At 48.9% G+C, this 20,690-nt stretch overlaps 6 protein-coding genes across 6 annotated transcripts; 4 read left to right on the top strand and 2 right to left on the bottom strand.

Moving 5' to 3' along the window:
- The first annotated feature begins 42 nt into the window (after nt 1-42).
- BDV59DRAFT_174544 (putative importin beta-4 subunit) lies at nt 43-4,240 on the top strand. The gene is made up of 4 exons (XM_073689096.1): nt 43-329; nt 383-2,711; nt 2,941-3,677; nt 3,732-4,240. The coding sequence occupies exons 1-4, from the start codon at nt 284-286 to the stop codon at nt 3,908-3,910; spliced, it is 3,291 nt and encodes a 1,096-aa protein (XP_073549913.1). The 5' UTR covers nt 43-283; the 3' UTR covers nt 3,911-4,240.
- An 87-nt stretch (nt 4,241-4,327) lies between these two features.
- BDV59DRAFT_160431 (uncharacterized protein) lies at nt 4,328-4,885 on the bottom strand. Its single transcript, XM_073687538.1, has one exon. It carries the CDS (start codon nt 4,757-4,759, stop codon nt 4,427-4,429), a length of 333 nt encoding a protein of 110 aa, XP_073549914.1. The 5' UTR covers nt 4,760-4,885; the 3' UTR covers nt 4,328-4,426.
- A 409-nt stretch (nt 4,886-5,294) lies between these two features.
- Nucleotides 5,295-7,150, top strand: BDV59DRAFT_160433 (GIY-YIG nuclease family protein). Its single transcript, XM_073687539.1, has one exon. It carries the CDS (start codon nt 5,415-5,417, stop codon nt 6,855-6,857), a length of 1,443 nt encoding a protein of 480 aa, XP_073549915.1. The 5' UTR covers nt 5,295-5,414; the 3' UTR covers nt 6,858-7,150.
- On the top strand, nt 7,045-9,339 carry BDV59DRAFT_192088 (putative chlorohydrolase family protein; the record flags this gene model as incomplete). Its single annotated transcript, XM_073691994.1, has 5 exons — nt 7,045-7,324; nt 7,375-7,506; nt 7,561-7,867; nt 7,939-8,640; nt 9,030-9,339. The coding sequence occupies 5 exons, from the start codon at nt 7,045-7,047 to the stop codon at nt 9,337-9,339; spliced, it is 1,731 nt and encodes a 576-aa protein (XP_073549916.1).
- Nucleotides 9,340-15,058: 5,719 nt separating this feature from the next.
- On the bottom strand, nt 15,059-16,648 carry BDV59DRAFT_160467 (zinc-dependent alcohol dehydrogenase family protein). Its single transcript, XM_073687540.1, has 3 exons — nt 15,640-16,648; nt 15,486-15,581; nt 15,059-15,437 (listed from the first exon to the last, which is right to left on the bottom strand). Exons 1-3 carry the CDS (start codon nt 16,544-16,546, stop codon nt 15,346-15,348), a joined length of 1,095 nt encoding a protein of 364 aa, XP_073549917.1. The 5' UTR covers nt 16,547-16,648; the 3' UTR covers nt 15,059-15,345.
- A 1,539-nt stretch (nt 16,649-18,187) lies between these two features.
- BDV59DRAFT_192089 (putative C6 transcription factor) lies at nt 18,188-20,435 on the top strand (the record flags this gene model as incomplete). Its single annotated transcript, XM_073691995.1, has 6 exons — nt 18,188-18,286; nt 18,352-18,461; nt 18,515-18,594; nt 18,648-19,309; nt 19,372-20,123; nt 20,180-20,435. The coding sequence occupies 6 exons, from the start codon at nt 18,188-18,190 to the stop codon at nt 20,433-20,435; spliced, it is 1,959 nt and encodes a 652-aa protein (XP_073549918.1).
- Between the last annotated feature and the right edge of the window lie 255 nt (nt 20,436-20,690).

Here is a 20,690-nt window from a genome sequence, read left to right on the forward strand (position 1 = left end):
AATTTTTCTGAATTTTTTAAAACCGCGTCTTCTTCCCCTCCACAACTTTTTTCTCTCTCTTCTTCTTCTCTCCCACCTCTTCCCCTTTCTCCCCATCTCTGGGTTGTTTGTATCTCGTTCTTTTGTTCCATATTTCTTTCCTTTTTGTTCATATGATACCCTCTTGAGCTGTCTGCTTGTCGACAGTCAGCTCTCAGTCTCTTTCGCCAGGAGACTCTCTGGGACAATCTCCCTCTATATTTCAATCATAAAAGTCCGTTTTCTGTGAGAGAACATATCAGTCATGGATCAACAAAAATTTCTCCAGCAGCTGCAGGTCGTCCTGAACCGTGAGTGCTTTTCCCGTCCCTTCCTTATGCGCCTATCCTGACATCGTCTCCAGCCGCCCAGGGTAATGTCAAGGAGGCCACCGGCATTCTCCAGCGCGAGTTCTACAACAAGTCCGATTCCCTGGTTTTCCTCATCCAGATCGCGACTGGTCACGAAGATGCCAACCTGCGACAGCTGGCTGCCGTCGAGGCCCGCTCCCTCGTTAACAAGCACTGGGTTTCCATCCAGGCTGGTCAGAAGCCTCAGATTCGTGAACAACTGCTCCGCGCTACCATGGGTGAGGGCAACGACCTCGTGCGTCACTCCATCGCCCGTGTGATCTCTTCCGTCGCCAAGGTGGACCTGAACGATGGCGAGTGGCCTGAACTGCCGAACCTGCTCCTCCAGGCCGGCAACAGCGGCAACAAGGACGAGCGTGCTGTCGCCCTCTACATCCTCTTCACCATCCTCGAAACGCTGGGCGAGGGTATGGAGGAGAAGTTCCAGGACCTGTTTAACCTGTTCGGCAAGACTATCCGCGACCCCGAGAGCGAGGAGGTCCGCGTCAACACTCTCCTCGCCCTGAGCAAGCTCGCCATGCACCTGGATTCCGAGGAGGATGTTGCCCCTGTGAAGGCCTTCCAGGAGATCTTCCCCTCTATGGTCGCGGTTCTCAAGGAGTCTATTGACCAGGGCCACGAAGACCGGGTCATGCAGGGCTTCGAGGTTTTCCAGACCCTCCTGGGCTGTGACCCTGCCTTGATGACCGTCCACCTGAAGGATCTGGTTGTCTTCATGAACGAAATCGCTGCGAACACCGAGGCCGACGAGGACACCCGTACTCAGGCCATCAGCTTCCTCATGCAGTGCGTTCAGTACCGTAAGCTGAAGATCCAGGGCATGCGCCTTGGCGAGCAGCTTACCCGCACCGCCCTGCACATCGTCACCGAGCTGGATGACGCCCCCGGAGCCGACGACGACATCACCCCCGCCCGCTCCGCCCTGGGTCTTCTCGACATGCTCGCTCAGAGCCTTCCTCCTAGCCAGGTGGTCGTTCCCCTCCTCCAGTCCCTCGGACAGTACTTCAACAACAACGACCCCAACTACCGTCGTGCCGGTATCATGGCTCTCGGCATGTGTGTTGAGGGCGCTCCCGATTTCATCAGCACTCAGATGAAGGAAATTTTCCCCATGGTTCTGCAGCTCCTTGCCGATCCCGAGCCCAAGGTCCGCCAGGCCACCCTGCACACTGTTGCTCGTCTCGCCGACGACCTTGCCGAGGACTTGAGCCAAGAGCACACCAAGCTGATGCCTCTCCTGTTCAACAACCTGGCCAGTGCCATGCAGGAGTACAAGGGTGAAGAGGATGGTCCCACCGTTGACATCATGAAGGCCGGTATCAGCGCTATCGATGCTGTTGTGGACGGTCTGGATGAGAAGGACGTTGCCCCCTACCAGGGTGAGCTGGTCCCTATCCTTCACAAGCTCTTCAAGCACCCCGACTTCAGAATTAAGGGTCTGGCCGCTGGTGCTCTGGGCTCCCTGGCTTCCTCTGCGGGTGACTCCTTCCTGGGCTTCTTTGATGAGTCTATGCACCTCCTCCAGGAGTTCGCCACCGTGAAGGATAGCGAGGAGGAGCTCGATCTCCGTGCGAGCGTCACGGATGCCATGGGTGAGATGGCCGCCGCTGCTGGCCCTGAGCGCTACCAGCCTTACGTCGAGCCCCTCATGCGTGCCACCGAGGAGGCTCTGCACCTTGGTCACTCTCGGCTGAAGGAGAGCACCTACATCTTCTGGGGTGCCATGTCCAAGGTCTATGCTGAGCACTTCTCCGCTTTCCTTGATGGTGTCGTCAAGGGTCTGTTCGACTGCATCGACCAGGATGAGGATGACCTCGAGGTTTCTCTCGGTGAGGCCGCCAAGGACCTCATCGGCCAGGAAGTGACCGTTGCCGGCCGTAAGGTCAAGGTTGCAAGCGCCGATGAAGATGATGAGCCTGTTGGCGAGAACGGCGAGATTGAGGACGTTGATGTTGACGAGGATGAGGATGCCTGGGACGACATCACCGCCACCACCCCCCTCTCTCTGGAGAAGGAGATTGCCGTTGAAGTCATTGGTGACCTGATTACCCACACCAAGACTGCCTACCTGCCTTACTTTGAAAAGACCATTGAGGTGGTCCTGCCTCTTGCCGAACACCCCTACGAGGGCGTCCGTAAGAGCACCATCAGCACCCTTCACCGTGCCTACGCCATGCTCTTCTCCATCGCCGAGGAGAGCGGCCAGATGCCCAAGTGGCAGGCTGGTCTCCCCCTGAAGGTCGAGCCCGCCAAGGAGGTGAAGAAGTTCGGTGAGATCCTCATGACTGCCACCATCAAGATGTGGACCGAGGAAGATGATCGGTATGTGATATTCATTTCTCTATCTCTTGGTTATTCTTCTATGACATGCTTTGATACCCTCAATGCGCGTCTGTCCAATGATGAACACACTCGTTTTACCCAGCTCACTCAGATGCGCAAAGCGTAATTGACGTGAAACACGATTATCTCACAAAACCTGATACACTTCACAAATGCCTCTTGTTATCTCCATTTTCGGGTTGACAATTGCTGACAAGTTGATTCCTAGTGCTACCGTCGCCGACATCAACCGCAACATGGCTGAGAACCTCCGCTACTGCGGTCCCGCTCTCATTGCCAACGAGACCACTCTCCACAACGTTATCACCATGATCACCGACATCATCACCAAGCAGCACCCTTGCCAGCTTGAGTTCAGCCCCGAGGATGAGGCTCTTGCCGCTGGTGAGGAGACCTCCGAGTTCGACTGGGTCGTCGTTGACACCGGTCTTGACGTTGTTTCGGGTATGGCGGCCGCGCTGGGCGAGAGTTTCGCCGAGCTGTGGAAGGTCTTCGAGAAGACCGTCCTCCGTTACGCTGGCAGCACCGAGTCTCTGGAGCGCGCCACCGCGGTTGGTGTTCTCGCTGAGTGCATCAACGGCATGGGCGCTGCTGTCACTCCTCTCACCTCTAGCTTCTTGAAGCTGCTTGTCCACCGTCTCAGCGACGAGGATCCCCAGACTCGCTCCAACGCTGCGTACGCCGTTGGTCGCCTTGTGGAGCACTCCAACGCTGGCGCTGAGCTTGTCAAGGAGTTCCCCACGATTCTCAGCCGCCTCGAGCAGTGCCTCCACATGGACGTTTCCCGTCTTCAGGACAACGCGACCGGTTGCCTGAGTCGCATGATCCTCCGCCACCGCGAGAATGTGCCCCTCAAGGAGGTCCTTCCCGTGCTCGTCCAGATCTTGCCCCTCAAGAACGACTATGAGGAGAACGACCCTCTCTACCGCATGATCTGCCAGATGTGTATGTTCACCTTCCTGTTTCCCCAAATAGACACATGTACTAATAACCTTCCAGACAAGTGGGAGGATGCCACCATCCGCGAACTCACCCCTCAGCTGGTGCCTATCTTCCATTCCGTACTCACCGGCGATGCGGACCAGCTGGAGGACGAGCGCCGTGCGGAGCTCACCGAGCTGGTCAAGTGGCTGAACCAGATGCAGCCCGGCGTTGCTCCTTGGGCTGAGCAGCTGTGAGCGACGCGGCTCTTGCATAATGGCTTCACGACTACAACTTAATGGGATAGATTGGTTTACCTAAAAGCAGGCTGATATGGATGATTCTTAGACGATACCCCAGCGCGCCGTGACACTCCACGTGTGACTGCGATGAAACGTGTTCCGATGATAGAAGATATATTGGCCACATGCGATGATTGATGATTTGAAAAAAGGTGTAAATAGTGTTGATAATAGATGTTCATAATGGAGGATTCCTTCACCGTCACTATAGTTACTCTACTTGTACTTCAACCGGGTAGGATCCGATCCGAGTACACAGGATCCGAAGATCGACGTGCTTATGCCTAATTATGTCATAAGACAGACCAGCATAGTGCCAATGTTCTTTTTTTAGCGCGTGGCGCTTCCTTCGTTGCCTGCGCTGACGTTGCTCGTCCTCATTCAGCTTCCTCTCTCTACCTACTCTGTATATCAAGCACAGCATTCCTCTCACCAACCGCGTCCAGCCCATTCTCTACACAGAATAGGATTTTAGTCATCCGGAGAATCAGACATCCCCCAAATCAGCACCAAATGGCCGCCTCCTCGCTCTCCGCCCCGGTGAACTTCACCCTCCCGTCGACCGGCTCCGGCTCCTCTATCAAAAAGCCCATCAAGTCCGTGTCGAAGCCGTGCTTTGGATGCGACTGTGGCGACGAAGAGTGTGACTGCTGCATCTGCACCGTCATGTGATTCGCCTCGAGGTATGTGGCTCGGCCGGTTGAGTTGAAAACACCGTTGACGCCAGGGTAGATCAATACGCAGTACAAAGGGGCGCAGCGAAATGCGAGCGTTGGATGAGGCTGCGCCTCGCCAAGGGTTCATCGTTCCATGAGCAGGGGGTTTATATTGTGATTTGAGATACCATTTGCTTTCTGACGGGTCGTGTCGTATCTTGCCTATTTTCGTGTCAATATCGAAAAATACAAGCTATTTTATGCATCACAACCCTGTCATTCGGGTTAACACTAGGTAGATCACCGGGTGCCCCGTCCGCTGGCCCGAACGAGCTGATCCCCCTAAACGCCGCCGCATGGACCTCGTTCATCAACCGTTAACTAAAGTAAGCCATACTAAACAGAACAGGAAGGATATCCACAGTTCCTATCAGATGACCTGACGTGATGCTCATCACAATACTTTGGATAATGCCATCCTCGCTTGTGATACCCCGAACACCAGGCGCTGGCTGAACTTGAAACCACGCCGGTATCCAGGAACCCCGGCGCTTATACCCCATTCGGGTATGCCGCAGTCAACTTGCGTCTCTGGACACTGCGCAGGGTGGAGCATTGGGGCTGGGCTCCTAGGCGGTTTTACGATGCATGCCTTCAGCCTCGTGCGGGGGTGTCTTGGTTGGCATGGGTTGGGAATACCTATAAAGGGCGTTGTTTTGGGGCGGTATCGGAAACGGATGTATAGTCCCAAGGTAAGTGAGCTAGGTAAGTAAATCAGTGCTGTTATAGAAAGAGTGGTCAGCATGAGCGTGTCTAAGACGGATCTCTTGCGTGTTCCTAAGGAATCTTCAGACGATGGATTTTTTGAAGCGTCTGACAATGAGGATGCTGAACAAAGTGAGTCGGGAGACACGGAGCTTGATCTTCCTGATGCAGATGTAACTCCAAGCACGAAGGATATCGATCTTGCTGGCAAGGAGTCTGATGACTTCCCCAGCCCGTGTACTCCGTGCAAGAAAGATGAGCCTGTCAATCGGACGCCCACCACTCCAGATAGTGGATTCGCGGATGGTGGACAGCTGGAGCTCGTGGATGTCGTTAAAATGAGCTCACCTCAAACGCGGCTTGAGGTAATCCGCGAGATGTGCAGCGTTATCTCCAAACCAATATCTTCAAACGAACACAAGTCCGATGGGTATGCATACGTCTTCAGCGACCCGTCCGATAATGCAGACCTGTACAAACTGGGCCAGTCAACCAAAGTCCAGAAACGTGAGGACGAGTACACAAAAGGGAAATGTAAGATATCTGGCTGGGAAACGACGATCCGACCACGTGTGCTAGCAATCCGGGGCCATATTCATCTTGAGCAGCTTGCACACAGACAGCTGGCGAATTCTAACTGTTCGTTTACTTGTAATTGTGGAACATCACACAGAGAGTTTTTCTTTGGCACAAAGGAAGCTGCGCTTCCTATTCTTGATCTCTGGACCGAATGGCTGTGGCAGAGACCTTATGACGAGCGCGGGGAATTGAAGGACTTTTGGAAGAACCGCCTTTCAATGATGGAGCGCAAATTTCTTTCTGCATTCTGCTGTCAAAGGGATGACTGTTCTTCGAAAGAAAAACGTGGCCCTGCTTGTGCGGAGTGTCTCATGAAGGGGTGGAAAGTGTGGACAATTCCAACTTTCGTCGACAAGCTTGAGTACTGCAAAGACCGAGTTTCCAATGATGTCTTGTCCGGGAAAATTGTAAGCGGATGGACAAGGATGCCGTTGGTGATGATCGTTGTCCGTATTGTACTGTTTGCCCTCCTTTTCTGCGCATCGATTGTCAACACCAGGACTGTCTACCTTTCCGTTTGCTTTCTGGAGGGTCTCTTGTCTCTCGGCCTCTATAAAGTCCTCTATCAAGCCCCTCGACCAGACAACGCCAAGTATACCCCTATGTCAGAGGGTAGTCCGAAAGGTCCGTCATCTCAACTGCGTGGAACATGGTCTTCAGAGAAGCAATCACAATCATTGGCGCGCTTACGTTCAAGTACGCCGGAAAGGGGTTCTCCAGGCAGCCCGAGCGAGAAGGCAGCTTTTAGGAGGATGAGTGCACGGACAGGACCTAACAGCCGGCGAAGCTCTGCATCTCCAAGCCCAGGTGCTCTACAAATTCGCCCTCCTGCCCAAACTGAAGAGGAAGAGAGTGCTAAGAAGCAGGGCCGCAAAGGCAGACGAAAGAGTAATCGTATCTGAAGAGTGCATGACGCGCCTTCCAGAGTTCTATGTTATCTAGTTACTATATCAGGTTGCGCTCCGGCCAAAGCGGACGGACTTAATAATAGCACCGGGTTCGCTCTCCGCCTAATGCCGAGTATGACTTAACCCCACGTCGTGTCTACTATAGTTAAACAGCAAACACTGTCTGTATTGTCTTCAAAAAATGCCTTCTTCCATCCTCCTGAAAAATGCGACTATCCTAGTTCCTGCTAGCGAGCAAGCCGATGATGTGGTCGCCTTACGCCATCACTCGCTGCTGATCGAGGACAACAAGATCGCGCAGATCGCTTCAGAAATCACTCCACCGCTGTCAGAAACCAAAGTTCTGGACTGCACCGGCAAGATTGTCTCGCCTGGGTTTATCGATACCCATCACCATGTCTGGCAAACCCAACTCAAAGGCCGCCATGCAAATCATACCCTTCTGGAGTATATGCCAACCGGTGCGAGGCCCCAGCCGTTCGCCCACTCCGTTGTATATTAACCAATGTAGGAAACCTTCAGCAAGTCCACTACACACCAGAGGATATATTTTGGGGCCAGCTGGGAGGCTGTCTTGAGATGCTGGATGCAGGGACTACCACTGTCGTGGACCACGCGCATATGAATATCTCCCCGGCCCACTGTAAGTGTCTCACACCGCAGATACATCGGCAAAAAAGCTTATTGATTGATCTAGCGACCAACGGTCTGGAAGCAACAATGGCCTCCGGGATCCGCTCCGTGTTTTGCTATACACCTACCGCGAAGCTGAAGGCATGGGCGCCAGAATTCGTCCCTGCAAGCGACATGCTAGCCGACTGGGTACTGAAGCAGCTTGATGAACTAGGTGCTGCAGCCCCATGGGGGGACGGTCGGGTTCAGTTGGGCCTGGCTTTTGATGGTTTCTACCTCCCAAAAGATGTAGTATTACGGTTGTTCGAACGTGCGCGGAAGGCCGGTGTCAAGCTGATCACTGCGCACTATGTACAGGGATATTTCAGTAAGTTTGATGGCAGTAAAATGGGCGTGAGCTAACGGTGGAAGATGATGACTCTGTTGTCGATACCCTCGACAGCTATGGCGTGCTGGGACGGAATGTCCTTCTGTCCCACGCCACGAACCTCACCGAATCCGATGTAAAAAAGCTCGCAAAGTCGAAGGCATGGATTTCGTCAACTCCAGATACGGAACTCCAGATGGGTCACGGAAATCCTGTGTGTTTCCGCGAGGACTGTGCGGATAGAACCTCTTTGGGCATCGACTGCCATAGCAACAACTCCAGTGACATCATGACACAGATGCGCCTTGCTCTTCAGTACGAAAGGGCCATCCAAAACGAAAAGTCTTTTGTACAGGGGAAACTTTTTCGCTCGTTAAATCTGTCTGTTCAGGATGCTTTCAGGTTAGGTACCATTCAAGGTGCGCGCGCCATACGTATGGAAGATAAGGTTGGCTCTATTAAGAAGGGAAAACTGGCCGACCTTGTGATCTTTAACGGAAGAAGTCCTGGGATGGCTTGTGCTGCTGAGCAAGATCCTGTCGCTGCAATTGTTCTTCATTCATCTATTCGGGATGTAGACACGGTCATTGTTGACGGCCAGATCCGCAAGCAGCATGGGAATCTGGTCCCTGTGAATATCAGCCCGCAACTTGACGGCGTCAAGATTCCCAATCAGAGAGCTGACTGGGAGAAGGTGGTGCAGGAGCTTCTCTCCAGCCGGAAGAGAATTGAGACTGCCATCGAACAGGCTGGCGCCAACGACTATGAGCATCTCATGTCTAATACGATGAAGATGTTCCATGTAGATGAGAACAAGTTTATTTGAGTTGGTGAGGGCTTCTAGTCGCCTGAAATGTGTCAAGAATGTGCTTTATTTTTTACTTTGTTGTCTCTTATTTAATGAAATATACCACTAGGTAGCCTGCGAACCCAGTCCGCCCTGTATTGTGACTCGGCTGAGAACGCTATTTCATCGACAAATCAACAGTAAATCTCCTGTTACTTCCTTGTAATGCATCACTAGTCCCATCCAATTAGCCTCTTCGGCAGGCTGATCTCGTGTTCATCTACCCTGACCGATCTCTACCATCCTACTTCGTCATTTAAACCTCCACATACCTTGTCACTAAAATGAATCCTACCCTCGTTCGGGCAGCTACGCAAAGACTGTTCCTTCAAAAATATATAAACCATGGTCTGATTTCACCCCGACGTTCAGCCTCCCTCCAGCCTCGGGCAATAAGTTCCGCCCCCGCTTTTAGCTCTCGAGCACCCCTCTCCACGAAGCCGGATCAAACCACCCAGGAAGATACTGTCCACGTTGAGCAGCATGTCGCTGGATTCAGGGAACTTGGTCTTGGACCGAAAACAAAGATATTTCTTATTGTTATTTTGAGCGTGTTTGGTACGCTTGAGACATGGTTTTGGTGCGAGACTATATATCACTGGTGGAAAGGTGATAGGACAAAGGCCTAGAGGGCCTAAATCACGTGTTTATCGCGCGACATTCCTCTTAGCTAAACAATGGAAACTGTTAACAGTAGTCAAGTAAGGGTGACATGCATTTTGTTACGGGTATTTTAAGCACCTACGTAGGTACTAGAGAGGTGAGTAATAATAAACGACCCTACCGACACTTACCTATGTATGATATGTGGCATTAAAACGAAAACAGCGGTGAGTGTGGTGAGTGCAATTAGTGGAATAAGCGCAGCGAGTGTGAAGGTGAAGCCAGTATTTGTCATGCTGTATCACTACGTAGCTGCTGGCTACTGAAAGCAAGGCATCATGCCTTTCGAACTGATCGGACTCCTGGCTTGCGCATTTCGTACGTACTGAAATAATTTCCTTTTGTCCAATGAAAAGTACAGGGACAAGTAACACGGACATCAATGGGAGCAACGTATGTTGTACTTGGTGGAAGAATGTGTAATGGTTCGCAGTCCCGTGCTCTTATCAGCCTCGGCCATAGTGTAACTAGGACCTCTGTGGAGTGCAAAAGACAACTTCTGAATAGGGATTTTGTGATAAAGCCAAACATATAGGATGACTGATTAACTGGCGTGCTGATAATTGGGCCAGGAAATAAGCGCCCTATGTCGACCATAATGGAGATATTGACATACTAATGGTTTAGTTGGATTCCTAAATGTGGTGATATGACAGGCAATAGTGAAACAGGTAAGAGGTAAAAACTTATAACACGCAGATTTCCTGCTAATTAATATTGATTACTATTATATCAAGACTCACTGTACGCCCGATGCCAACGGCTGCATGTCACCCCGCATGACGGCAAATTTCCTTCTCCCTTAGTATAGGTTCTCCCTACTAGATCGGGCTTCCCTGTACTGTGATGCGAATGAAAAAGCTTAGTTTGAACTTTCATATTTGGTAGAGTAGATTTGGAGTATCGTTTTGCCGCAGTAGCTGGGCTGCCAATCTGTCGGATTTGCTCGTAACTTTCTACAAATTTCCAATTATACATGGCCAAAGTTCTTGAATAAACAGCCAACAGGTTGAAAGAAATACGAAACTGAATTTAAATCCTAACATGCTGTGCGTAGAAGACAGTAACGAGGCACGAAAACATTCTCCTGGTCTCGTGCTCCTCTTACATCAGTACTTTTGCCGCATCCTGACGACAGTGAACCAAACCATAGCTATCGATGTCCGCAAATATGCGCAACTTAATACTCACTGTGGCATTCGTTGTGATCCAGTCTACGCTGAAGCTCAATCCTGGCGTACAAAAAGCAACGTCCATAGAGGGACATGTTGGAGCGATGATAGACCTCCAGATGCAAAGTAAGAGTAGGCACCTGAAACTGGTCAGGCAGAGGTCGAACGGTAGATATGGTAAATCCCGGTTTGGTGCGAAGGCCACTCAAAGCAGCAACGTGGAGTTCGCGCTGATCTATTGTATTAGGGACTGGGTTGCTTACCCAAAGAGTGACGTGTTCTTCACCATCCAGCATATACACATTTGCATTGCTGGAGTCAGCAATATGACCAGGTGGAGGGAAGAATCCTGGAATCGTGAGTACGTTTTAGAGGTTTGTCTTTCTCTTCTTTTCTTCTCTTTCTTTTGACGAGGTCGATATCGCTATGAGCAATGGAATGGTCAATAGATAAGGGAGTAGACGTGCACACAGATGTAGGTTGTGAGGTAAATGGAGACGTTGGGTGCAGGATCTCATGACTTATAAGAACTGAATCCTACTTCCTGTGTGGTAACATCTACAAGGAGCTTTCCGTTAGATTTACTAATGTCTTTGTCCTGTTACTAAGGCGTAGAGAAATGTTCCGGATGAATGACATTCTCCTTGTCAAGCATGCACAAAGATGAGGTTTGTTTTCACAATCCCTTTGTATTAATCATAGGCCAGACTTGATGAATACCTCCTGAAAAGCCCTGAATCATGAATACATCGCTAAGGTCATACAACAACGGAGCAGATACAGGCCACTCAGTTTCATTGTTCATTCCTTAGAGTAACAGTATCTTTTAAAAACCAAAGATTATTTTCCAATACATATTAACCTGCCTTTTGATTCATAGCTCGTGAAAAGCCTTCCTGGAACTCGGACGCTGTAGTGACATAGCCTCTACTGTTCAGCACTTTTCCCATTATGATATCATGCAATCCTTGGTCAGCATCGGCACAGCCATCCGAAAGCACAGACACTACATATTCCGCATCTGTGGCTGCCATGGCAGTCCTCAAAATGCAGCCAGATGTGCTCAACCCAGTAAGAATGAGTGATTTGATCCCTTTTTCGCGAAGAAAGTCATCGAACCCAGCAGACTTCAAAGCCGATACGTAGCCTGGCTGTCTAGTGAAAGTGAACTCATCTTCTCCATTCTGAAGAAGCTCGGATGCCTCTTCACCTCCACTGGACTGCATTCCGGAGGTGATTGCGATGAATCTTCCGGTATCTTTGCATGTGGAATATGGCGTCGCATAGACGTCAATCAGCCCGTGGAGCACCCAGATACCCTGAGATTTTGCCCAAACACGCATTCTAGCCGCCACTTTGGCAGCGGCCGCAGCATTCTGACCCGCCTTTTGAATGAATAAAGAATGGAAGTCCAGGAGCAACAATGCCGTCTGGCCGGGCCCATAGTACCCAGGTGAGGATATCTGGGTTGGATCGAACATGTCATGCGCTCAACACGCGGCGTTGACTGCCGGTTTTTGGTGGCGTATATATCACAAGATTATCTGAGTTGATGAAAATGGAGTATATTTGCATGGGAGGTGAAGTTACAATAAGTAGGTGAGGAAAAAACCTAAGCTTTGATAGCATGGATGAGGCGGGGACGGCTTCTCACCGGCAACGGGCCGTTACCGGAATTATCATGGGAAACATGAATAATCAATACATCTAGTTCCCCTTAGGATCGTGCCTGAATAGGCCTGGCAAAATAGGGAAGCTATAATGTTCTTCACGTACTATATGGTGGGTCTAATGATATGGGTCACTAAGCAATACTTGATAGCTACCTAAATATTACCCCCAAACACCAGTCACTTGAGCGTTTTCTCCTTTATCAATACTACACAAACCAGAACAACAATGAGGCACACAGCACTGAAGACTGGTGAGATAAGATCAGCAATACTTATAGCAAATACGTAGAGCAATCGACTACTTACCAGGAACGATTTCAGAACCTCGCATGTAGCAGCTGCGGACGACTTCCGCTACTTTGGCTGGAAGTCCTTTCGCATAGCGACCATCGTTAACAATCTTGTCAATGAGATCCTAGAAAGGCCAGTTGTAATTTACCCAGTGATAATAGCCACTGATAATACCTTATGAACTTACCCTATCCTGATCATCATAACCGAGACCCTCTGACAGATAACGGATGAAAAGCCCTTGCACTAGGGTCGCTGATGTGGCTGTCCCAACAATGCCCCCCACTGCACCACTTAAATGATACAGGGCACAGCATATTTCCATATCGTCATCAGCTGCATTGGAAGTGAAAGCTGAAAATTGTGAGCAGTATATGACCCCTGTCATGAATCCTATAAAAAATAGGTGCACCCCTTCTAGAAGAATAGACGCACCATCCCACTGTAGGAAAATTGCAGTATAAATACCAATAGAGAAAGCGACGCTGGCCACAAGTTGCATCTTGTACTTTCTCGTCCTAAAAGATGTGTTAACCGTTGTTCTGAATCGCCTTCACAGAGTGTGATATACCAATTTATCATATAGCCGTTGACTAGAGAGCCAAATGCCATACCAATACTAGATAGAACTAGCATATTAGCAGACAGAACATCCTCTACCCCTTGTGCGCGGACTAGCAATGGTACTAGATTTGCCAAAAACTGTCGTACATTAGCATGTTGCAATGGGAAATACTCAAGCCTTGTTCTTACTGCATTCCGGGTCGCAATAATAAAAAATTGACATAGGCAGTACACTCCGACAGTACCTTTAAGTAGACCCAAAGGTATCAAAGGTAGTCGCGATTGATATTCGATGAAGAGGAATCCACCCATAAACGTGAGAACTGCACCTATAGAGACTGGAAACAGGATGGATTCTGTTCCTCTTCTAATACCGGCCAGCTGGGCTACAAATAAAAAGCTCAAAACGGCTCCAGAAAAGCACACTATACCCGGAATATCAATACTGTGGGAGGTTGATCGTTTCAAACTTGTGGTCTTGCACGTTGGTCCATGTAACTGGTTGAGTTCCTTTGGAAACCAATATATCGTTGCACCAAAACACAACACTATGAAGGGCAACTGTCCCCAGAACGACCTAAGCTTCGTTATTAGTCTGTTCAATAGAATATATCAAGAGGAAGCATACCATCTCCACCCAATAGTGGTGGCACAAAGACTTCCGCCTGGTCCACCGAGGCTGCGCCCTAGGACATTAACGACATTAGACCAGCCCCGTGTCGAAGCGGCTTTTTCGGGTGGCATTGTCTCTATGTATTTAATACTGAGCTTCTCTTCTGTTGTATGTTTTCTATACATTCACAATATGTATACTAAGGATTTATACTTACCTGTGAACAGTATCCCTTCGAACGTCTGCATGGCACCACTTGCAAGTCCAATTATAATCCTTCCCAGAATTAGCGGAGATATTGAGTCACTCATTCCACTATAGATGTCAGCAATTATGAAGAGTCATTAGGTATGAAAAGGTTACCATATCAAGCAGCCAACTCCCAAAACAGAATAGGAAAGCAGCAGAAGGCTTTTTTGATTGTACCTCTTCCAAAGAGTGCTTGTCTGTCCAGGCCCTGTCAATTCACATAGAATTCTACATGCGGTAACTGTCTTACCACCGGGAGCATGACCATATTCCCGAAGTAGTACCCATTCAATAACCAAGAGCCCATAGAACGTGAATTGAATTCGGAGGAGATATTATCATAGGTCGCAGTCATAAGGGCTTCGTCTCCGCACGCGATGAATGCAGCTGACAATATATCAATATGTGTTGATCAACTTTCTCTGAGAATGGTACACGCCCATACCTAATAACATTGTGAATACGACTATGCGTGACAGGCCGGGTTCCTTATCTCGCTCGATTCCATCTCCATCAAACGGCGACTCAAGCTCGATGCTTGAAGACTTCGAATTGGCGATAAAAGGCTCTGATTCGTATTCAACATTGGCAACAGCCATGCTAGGGCACCGAAATAACACTAATGGCTTTTAGTATTCGATTGCTTCCTCGTTTACCGATTAAGAGCAACATCACGTACAAAATTGGAACTGGAAAGTATAATTGAGGTTCTAGAAGAGATAGGGCCTTGTTTGAAGAGAGGGTACAACCAATCCCAGTGCGTGCTAAGGGGCTATATCCTCTCTTATGGTGTAAAGAGTCTGACCAGTGTCCATATCAGTTATGACATGCTAGGGGCACAAACAACGTATCTTCTCTCCCTGTACGTCTACCCCTTGCAGGAGGTATCAACAATCAACCGATCAACATTATTGTGCACATTAGAAGCTGCTTAGAGCAACAGTATTTTAGCAAGGCTAAAGGAACATGTAGCTGCATATAATAGCATCCTTTGGCCAGCATGTTATTGGGATCCCAATTTTTTTTGATACTGAATATTCATATGCCGCGAAACATTTACTGATCCACATCATGTCTCAAGAATCTCCCGCGTTTTGACTGATTGACATTCCATGCAAATTCCCTGCCTTTCACGCGTCCCAAGGAAATGCAAGTTCCCCAGAGGAATCTCTTCCCATATTGCTTCGTGACGTGACACAAGCCATAAAGTAACCAGCAATATTGCGCTGGAGTATTTAGTACTTAGCACAGTCCCGCCCAAGGTTACCTTAAAATATAAGTCCCTCGTGCATCTGGCGATAAGTCAGAAGTATGATAAGTCAGAATGTTCATTCATATAGGTAAAAGCACACGAAGTATATATATCGTAGTGATTAGCCTATTGATTACAAAGGCGTTGGTCTTCACTGTCTAGTCCATGCTGATGACAACTTTCAACACATCGCTCGAAGACCCTGCTTTGAAAGTCTCGTATGCATTAGTGATATCCGAAAATTTGAACCCTGTCTCAGTCAGTACTGCAAATGCTAGGAGCGATGGCTCCCACGTACGGTGTGATATCAGTAAGGCTGGGTCAATCCTTTCCTTCTGGACCAAGCTAACCAAGTCACCGAGAGTAGTTGTGTCCACCAATCGACTGGTAATACCTGCCATAATCTATTAGTTAGAATTTTACATAAATTTCCAGTGTCCTGAGCGACTCACAGATATTTTTCGCCCATAGATCTTGCAGGTGCAAGTCAACCTTCGTACCATGCACTCCGACATTCGTGAGGATACCGCCCAAGCCCAAAAGCCTCTGACAGAGATCAAACGTCTCAGGAATGCCGACACATTCAACGACCACATCAAATCCTTCTCCATCATTTGCGGCCATTGCCTGCTCGATGATGGGATCATTACCTAGCAAGGAACTCAAAACATGGTCCGCTCCTAGGTTCTTCCCAGCGTTCAATCGGTGATCTCCTTTGCCGATCAAAACTATATTCCGCGGCGAGAAGAGCTTTTTGGCCAGAACCAATACCGCCAGCCCTACAGGGCCAGCGCCGACAACAGCAATAGTGCATCCAGGACGCAGATTTCCCGGTAGAATGGCACACTCATACGCTGTTGGAAACGCATCTGATAGAGCCACGGCGGATTGCACATCGACTGACGGGGGCAGGACGTATAGTGAAAACCCAGCGTGCGGGACTCGCACGTATTCGGCCTGCGTTCCATCAATCGTGTGCCCGAGGATCCATCCTCCTGTTGTACAATGCGATGTCATTCCTGCCCGACAACGTTTACATGTCCCACAGGCTGAGATGCAGGATATCAGGACACAATCTCCCACTTGCAAGTTGGACACTCCTGATCCAAGGGTTTCAATGACACCCACACCTTCGTGCCCAAGAATACGACCAGGTAAACAAGTCGGAACATTACCACGCATAATGTGGAGGTCTGTTCCACAAATGCTGGTATGGAGTAATTTGACAATGGCATCTGTGGGATGCTGAATTTGTGGCTTTGTTACGTTGACAAATTCGATGGCACCGACTTCTTTAAACACAATAGCTTTCATTTGTGGCGATGAGCTATTACGGGAGGGGACTGGGAGAATGGTCATATTTGCTGAGAGAGCAACTATGACGCTGTATTCGAGAAAAATGTATACGGCTTGTAGTAACAGTCGGCTTTGCGGTTGCGTATACTATATTGATGCTCGAGCACTAGCCATGCTCCTATTTATATGCAGCCGGCGGTCACATGCCGTATAGTAAATCGGAAATACCTGCCACGTCCCATTGGGAACCCCTCCTCACGACAAGATATGCAAGCTGGGTCACATCTATCCATTCTTATGAACTCATTTGACGCTCGGGTATATTCACTACTATTGTAGTGCCAGGGTTATCGCTTATTCATACCTTCTACCACTGGAACATGGAGTGGCATGCATTAGCGCTTATCTTGCACTACACCACCACATTGGGATAAGAATGAACTAAGATAGGAGAGGTCGTAATTTCCTTATGGTATGAAATCTCGTCGCATGTATTTGTTTTATCAACCAAAGATAGCAACTTTAATACACTCTCAGTTATTGCCTTAACATGCCCGTTGCATCCATATTGATCTCTACCAACCTCTGAGCTCTCTACCTTCTACGGGATAACAGTATTGTAGCGAGCGGTACAAGTCTTTGAAGAGCAAACGACAGAATGTTTGTACATCAAATAGCATATTCCTTCAATGGGAACATACTGGTCTGGTCTACTTTAAACTTTCGGCGCGTCTCAAGTGGGGAGTCGTTCTGACCAAAGAGCGCTTTTATTTCAATTTTTGCCGCATCTAGGCAGCTGACAGGCTCTCCGAAAGTATTCTGCCACATTCGAATAGATCGTAGTTATACGAGCATTACTTGCAGCAAGTGCTGTCAACATGTCTTGGTAGATTGCCACGAGGTAGTTTCATACGTATGAGCCTTGCTGGTAATCGATCCGTTCTTCCCTTGTGAGCATTTCCTGCGTTTCCATACATTGGACCAAGGTGGATAAAATGCTGGAGAGCGCACCGTTAGAGGAGCTTGGTCAAAAATGTGAATATAAGTAAGGAAGAAGAGGAGACATTTAAGTGTGAAAGCCTTGAATATTAAAGTCTAGACTTGGTATCCACCATTCAAAACAGCCGTCTTCTTCGATGCTCATATGGGATTTGTTAGAATTTGCCGTCCGGCGGGACGAGTTCGTGATACATGGGGATAGTACACTTCCAAAACTCCAACATTTCCAACGAGTGCTGGCTACATGTAAAACATACATCTTGCATATGTATATCAGATAAAAACCGCGTAACTTGACAATAACTCCCGTCGAGACTTTGTAACATGATGCTACTGCTACTACTCAGGAGGCCGTCTTAGAGTCACCTGCCAACCATCTAGCCCCTGGCGGCTCGGGCTTAGTAGCCGAAGTAAGCTAGTTTCATCTAACCCTAATCCAGCACCGACGGAATAAACCGTGTAAGGAGTATGTCAATCTCGAGTCCTCCAACCTCCATACAATTGCTGAGATCCTGCAACGGTTATGATGTATGGCCTTCCTATTGCGGAATAGTGACAGTAGTTAGTTATAAGCTCTGGTTTGTCAGCGGCAGTCGGATGTTCTTTTTCATTTGCCGCTCCGTTTCTCTCCTCGTTCAGTCCCTCATCGCCTAAAATTTTAGTGTTTAATATCAGACATATAGCCTGAATTATCTGTCCAGACATATGTATCCTTCTCCCACTTCAGCAGAGAAATTGGAAGACGACAGTTCGCGGCCAAGACAGCGCACGTCGAGAGCTTGTGATTCCTGTTATAAAAGAAAGGTCTGCCCGTCGCATCTACTCGACGGAGCAACTGGCTCTGGACTAGAGAACTAACAAATTCTTAGATCAAATGCGATGCTGCTGTTCCACAATGTAATTGGTGTAGCCATCACAACATCCCCTGTACCTTCACCAGGGTGACCCGAAGGCGGCGAAAGGAAAAAACTGAAACCCCGTAAGGATGGATAGACCTCCATGGTGAACAGAGAGGATTAATACTGCTCCCAGCCCACAGAGAACATCGCATTTGGCAGAGCGCATTGATCGCATTGAGAAGCTGCTCACTGATAACCTTCTGAGGGACTCCTGTGCGTTCTACTACTCAACCGCGAAACCCAAAAACTAACCATTATGGTTACAGCACCTCGTTTGTCATCTCATAATTCTCCTATTCCAACTGGTGATAGGTTCAGTCTGCCCGTAAACTCTCCTCCTTTGGACCAGTCTTCCGTGTCGTCCTCTGTACCTCTTCATTTCGCTGGGCGGGAACTAGGCCCAGTCAGCTTAATCACTGGCATTCCTTTCCTGTCCCCGTCTGGGCGACAATGGGTTCAGGCCCGTACTGGCCAGCAGATCACATTCGACAAGCTCAGCCCTACCAGGCCGCCCTGGGAAAAACAGCGGGCTCAGAGCTCTAATTCCCTGCTGATGAACCTCCAGTCACAGAACATGTTCGATCTCCCTGATCGAAATGTCGTGGAACTTCACTTCCAGTTATATCGCTACTCAATTATGCAAAGAATATTCCCGGTAGTCGACGGTGCCTTGTTCCAGGAGACGATCAGAACTGCGTATGAACAGGCCAACGTCCACCAGCCCGGACAGTCTAGCATGCGAGCCTGCATTTTCTCTTTCCTCGCATTCGCTTCATTTATGCGCCACCCGAGCCATCATCCTGAACGAAAACATATCAATGCCCCGCCAATTGATGGAGAAGAATTTGTCCTGAAAGCCCAGCATTTCATACCTCAACTTCTGCAGGAAACCACAACTCTAGACAGCCTACAGGCTGTTACGATGCTCGTGAGTATCTGGATTGCTACTAGATCCATCTCATTGGAACCTGCTGACGCTGCTACCTGTAGGCACTGTATGAGCTTGTTAGTGGTAATCTACAGTCTGCAAGCTACTACGGCTCCATTTCTACGAGCATGATCTTTACCTTGGGAGCCCATACATCCACCTTTCAATCGAGTGCATTTGCTCAATCCTCCGAAGACATCAAACAACCAGTTCACGGTCATCTCCGCAATCTATTCTGGCTCAGTTATACGATCGAAAAAGATATTTGCCTCCGCACGGGACAGCCTCAATTGTTCAGCGAGGAGAATTGCGATCTCACACTCCCAGCTGGCTACGTGGAGAAGCTCTACACTAGCATGGAGTACCACCATCACTCACAGGAACTACCCACGACGCCCATCTTCCCTGTTGATCTTCGACTGAGCATTATCAAGTCCCGCGCGTACAGCGCATTGTACTCGTTCAAAGCCCTTCAGAAGACAGATGCAGAGCTATTAAAAGAGATCCGTGAGCTTGATGATGAGCTGGAGAAATGGCGAATGTCGGTTCCTCTGGAATGGCGACCTACGCTGTCGTTTTCTCATGAGACTCCCGACCCTAATGTGAGCATGCATTCTGTGATGTTGCGGCTGAATTATCACCTGTGCATGACGATCATCCATATGGCCAGCAGTCGTTGTAAATCCTGGGCAAACGGCCAAGCCGGCATGATGGACGGCGTGAGCTCCAGCCTTGCGCTCTCCGTCGAGGCCAGTCGCTCCACTCTTCTCTACCTGGAAGCTGCTGAGCATGTCCTGGTAGATGGGATCTTCTGGTGCGCAAATTCGAGTTGTATACTACTTCGGACGAGTCTGCTAACGTGGCATGTAGGACCGTTATTTTCTACCCCATGTCGGCTTTGATGGCGATCTTCTGCAACATCCTGCAAAATCCGTCCGATCCACAGGCTACGAAGGATCTTGGGTTGTTGAAGACTGCAACCGGCATGGTGGAACGCGTTTTCCTCCGGCAGTCCTTCTCGGTTGTGGAGATAGTGCACATCAAGCTTGTTGCAAATTTTGTCACGGAGCTTTATCGACTGGCAGGGTGTGCTGTTGAGAAGGCTTGGAATGAGCGCCACCGGTAGGATTCATTCACGAAAACGATGCGTATACGTTCCAAGGGAGCGAAACTCTCCATTCCAATATAGACATTATACGGCATAGATCAATACCCTTTGTTTTATGAAAGGACGGCGATTGCCAGTTGCACCTAAATCAACTTTTTAACGCTACGGCAAGATCTTTTTCGTTTAAAATGGTCATTATATTCATGTATTGTTCTGATGATCGCTAAATTATGTAGGCAGGACCTAAAGACTAACCAACAGTCAGCAGAATTC

Source organism: Aspergillus ambiguus, assembly GCF_047715705.1.
Source record: "Aspergillus ambiguus strain CBS 117.58 unplaced genomic scaffold BDV59scaffold_8, whole genome shotgun sequence".
NCBI classification, from domain to species: domain Eukaryota; kingdom Fungi; phylum Ascomycota; class Eurotiomycetes; order Eurotiales; family Aspergillaceae; genus Aspergillus; species Aspergillus ambiguus.

Excerpts from the sequence above, each read along its gene's own strand:
- BDV59DRAFT_160433 (XM_073687539.1), top strand. The coding sequence starts at position 5,415 with ATGAGCGTGTCTAAGACGGATCTCTTGCGTGTTCCTAAGGAATCTTCA.
- BDV59DRAFT_160431 (XM_073687538.1), bottom strand. The coding sequence starts at position 4,759 with ATGAACCCTTGGCGAGGCGCAGCCTCATCCAACGCTCGCATTTCGCTG.
- BDV59DRAFT_174544 (XM_073689096.1), top strand. The coding sequence starts at position 284 with ATGGATCAACAAAAATTTCTCCAGCAGCTGCAGGTCGTCCTGAACC. Across the intron at positions 330-382 it reads GCTGCAGGTCGTCCTGAACC|CCGCCCAGGGTAATGTCAAG; the intron begins GTGAGTGCTTTT and ends CATCGTCTCCAG. Across the intron at positions 2,712-2,940 it reads TGGACCGAGGAAGATGATCG|TGCTACCGTCGCCGACATCA; the intron begins GTATGTGATATT and ends GTTGATTCCTAG.
- BDV59DRAFT_160467 (XM_073687540.1), bottom strand. The coding sequence starts at position 16,546 with ATGACCATTCTCCCAGTCCCCTCCCGTAATAGCTCATCGCCACAAATG. Across the intron at positions 15,582-15,639 it reads TCTATGGGCGAAAAATATCT|GTATTACCAGTCGATTGGTG; the intron begins GTGAGTCGCTCA and ends AGATTATGGCAG. Across the intron at positions 15,438-15,485 it reads AGCCTTACTGATATCACACC|GGTTCAAATTTTCGGATATC; the intron begins GTACGTGGGAGC and ends TGACTGAGACAG.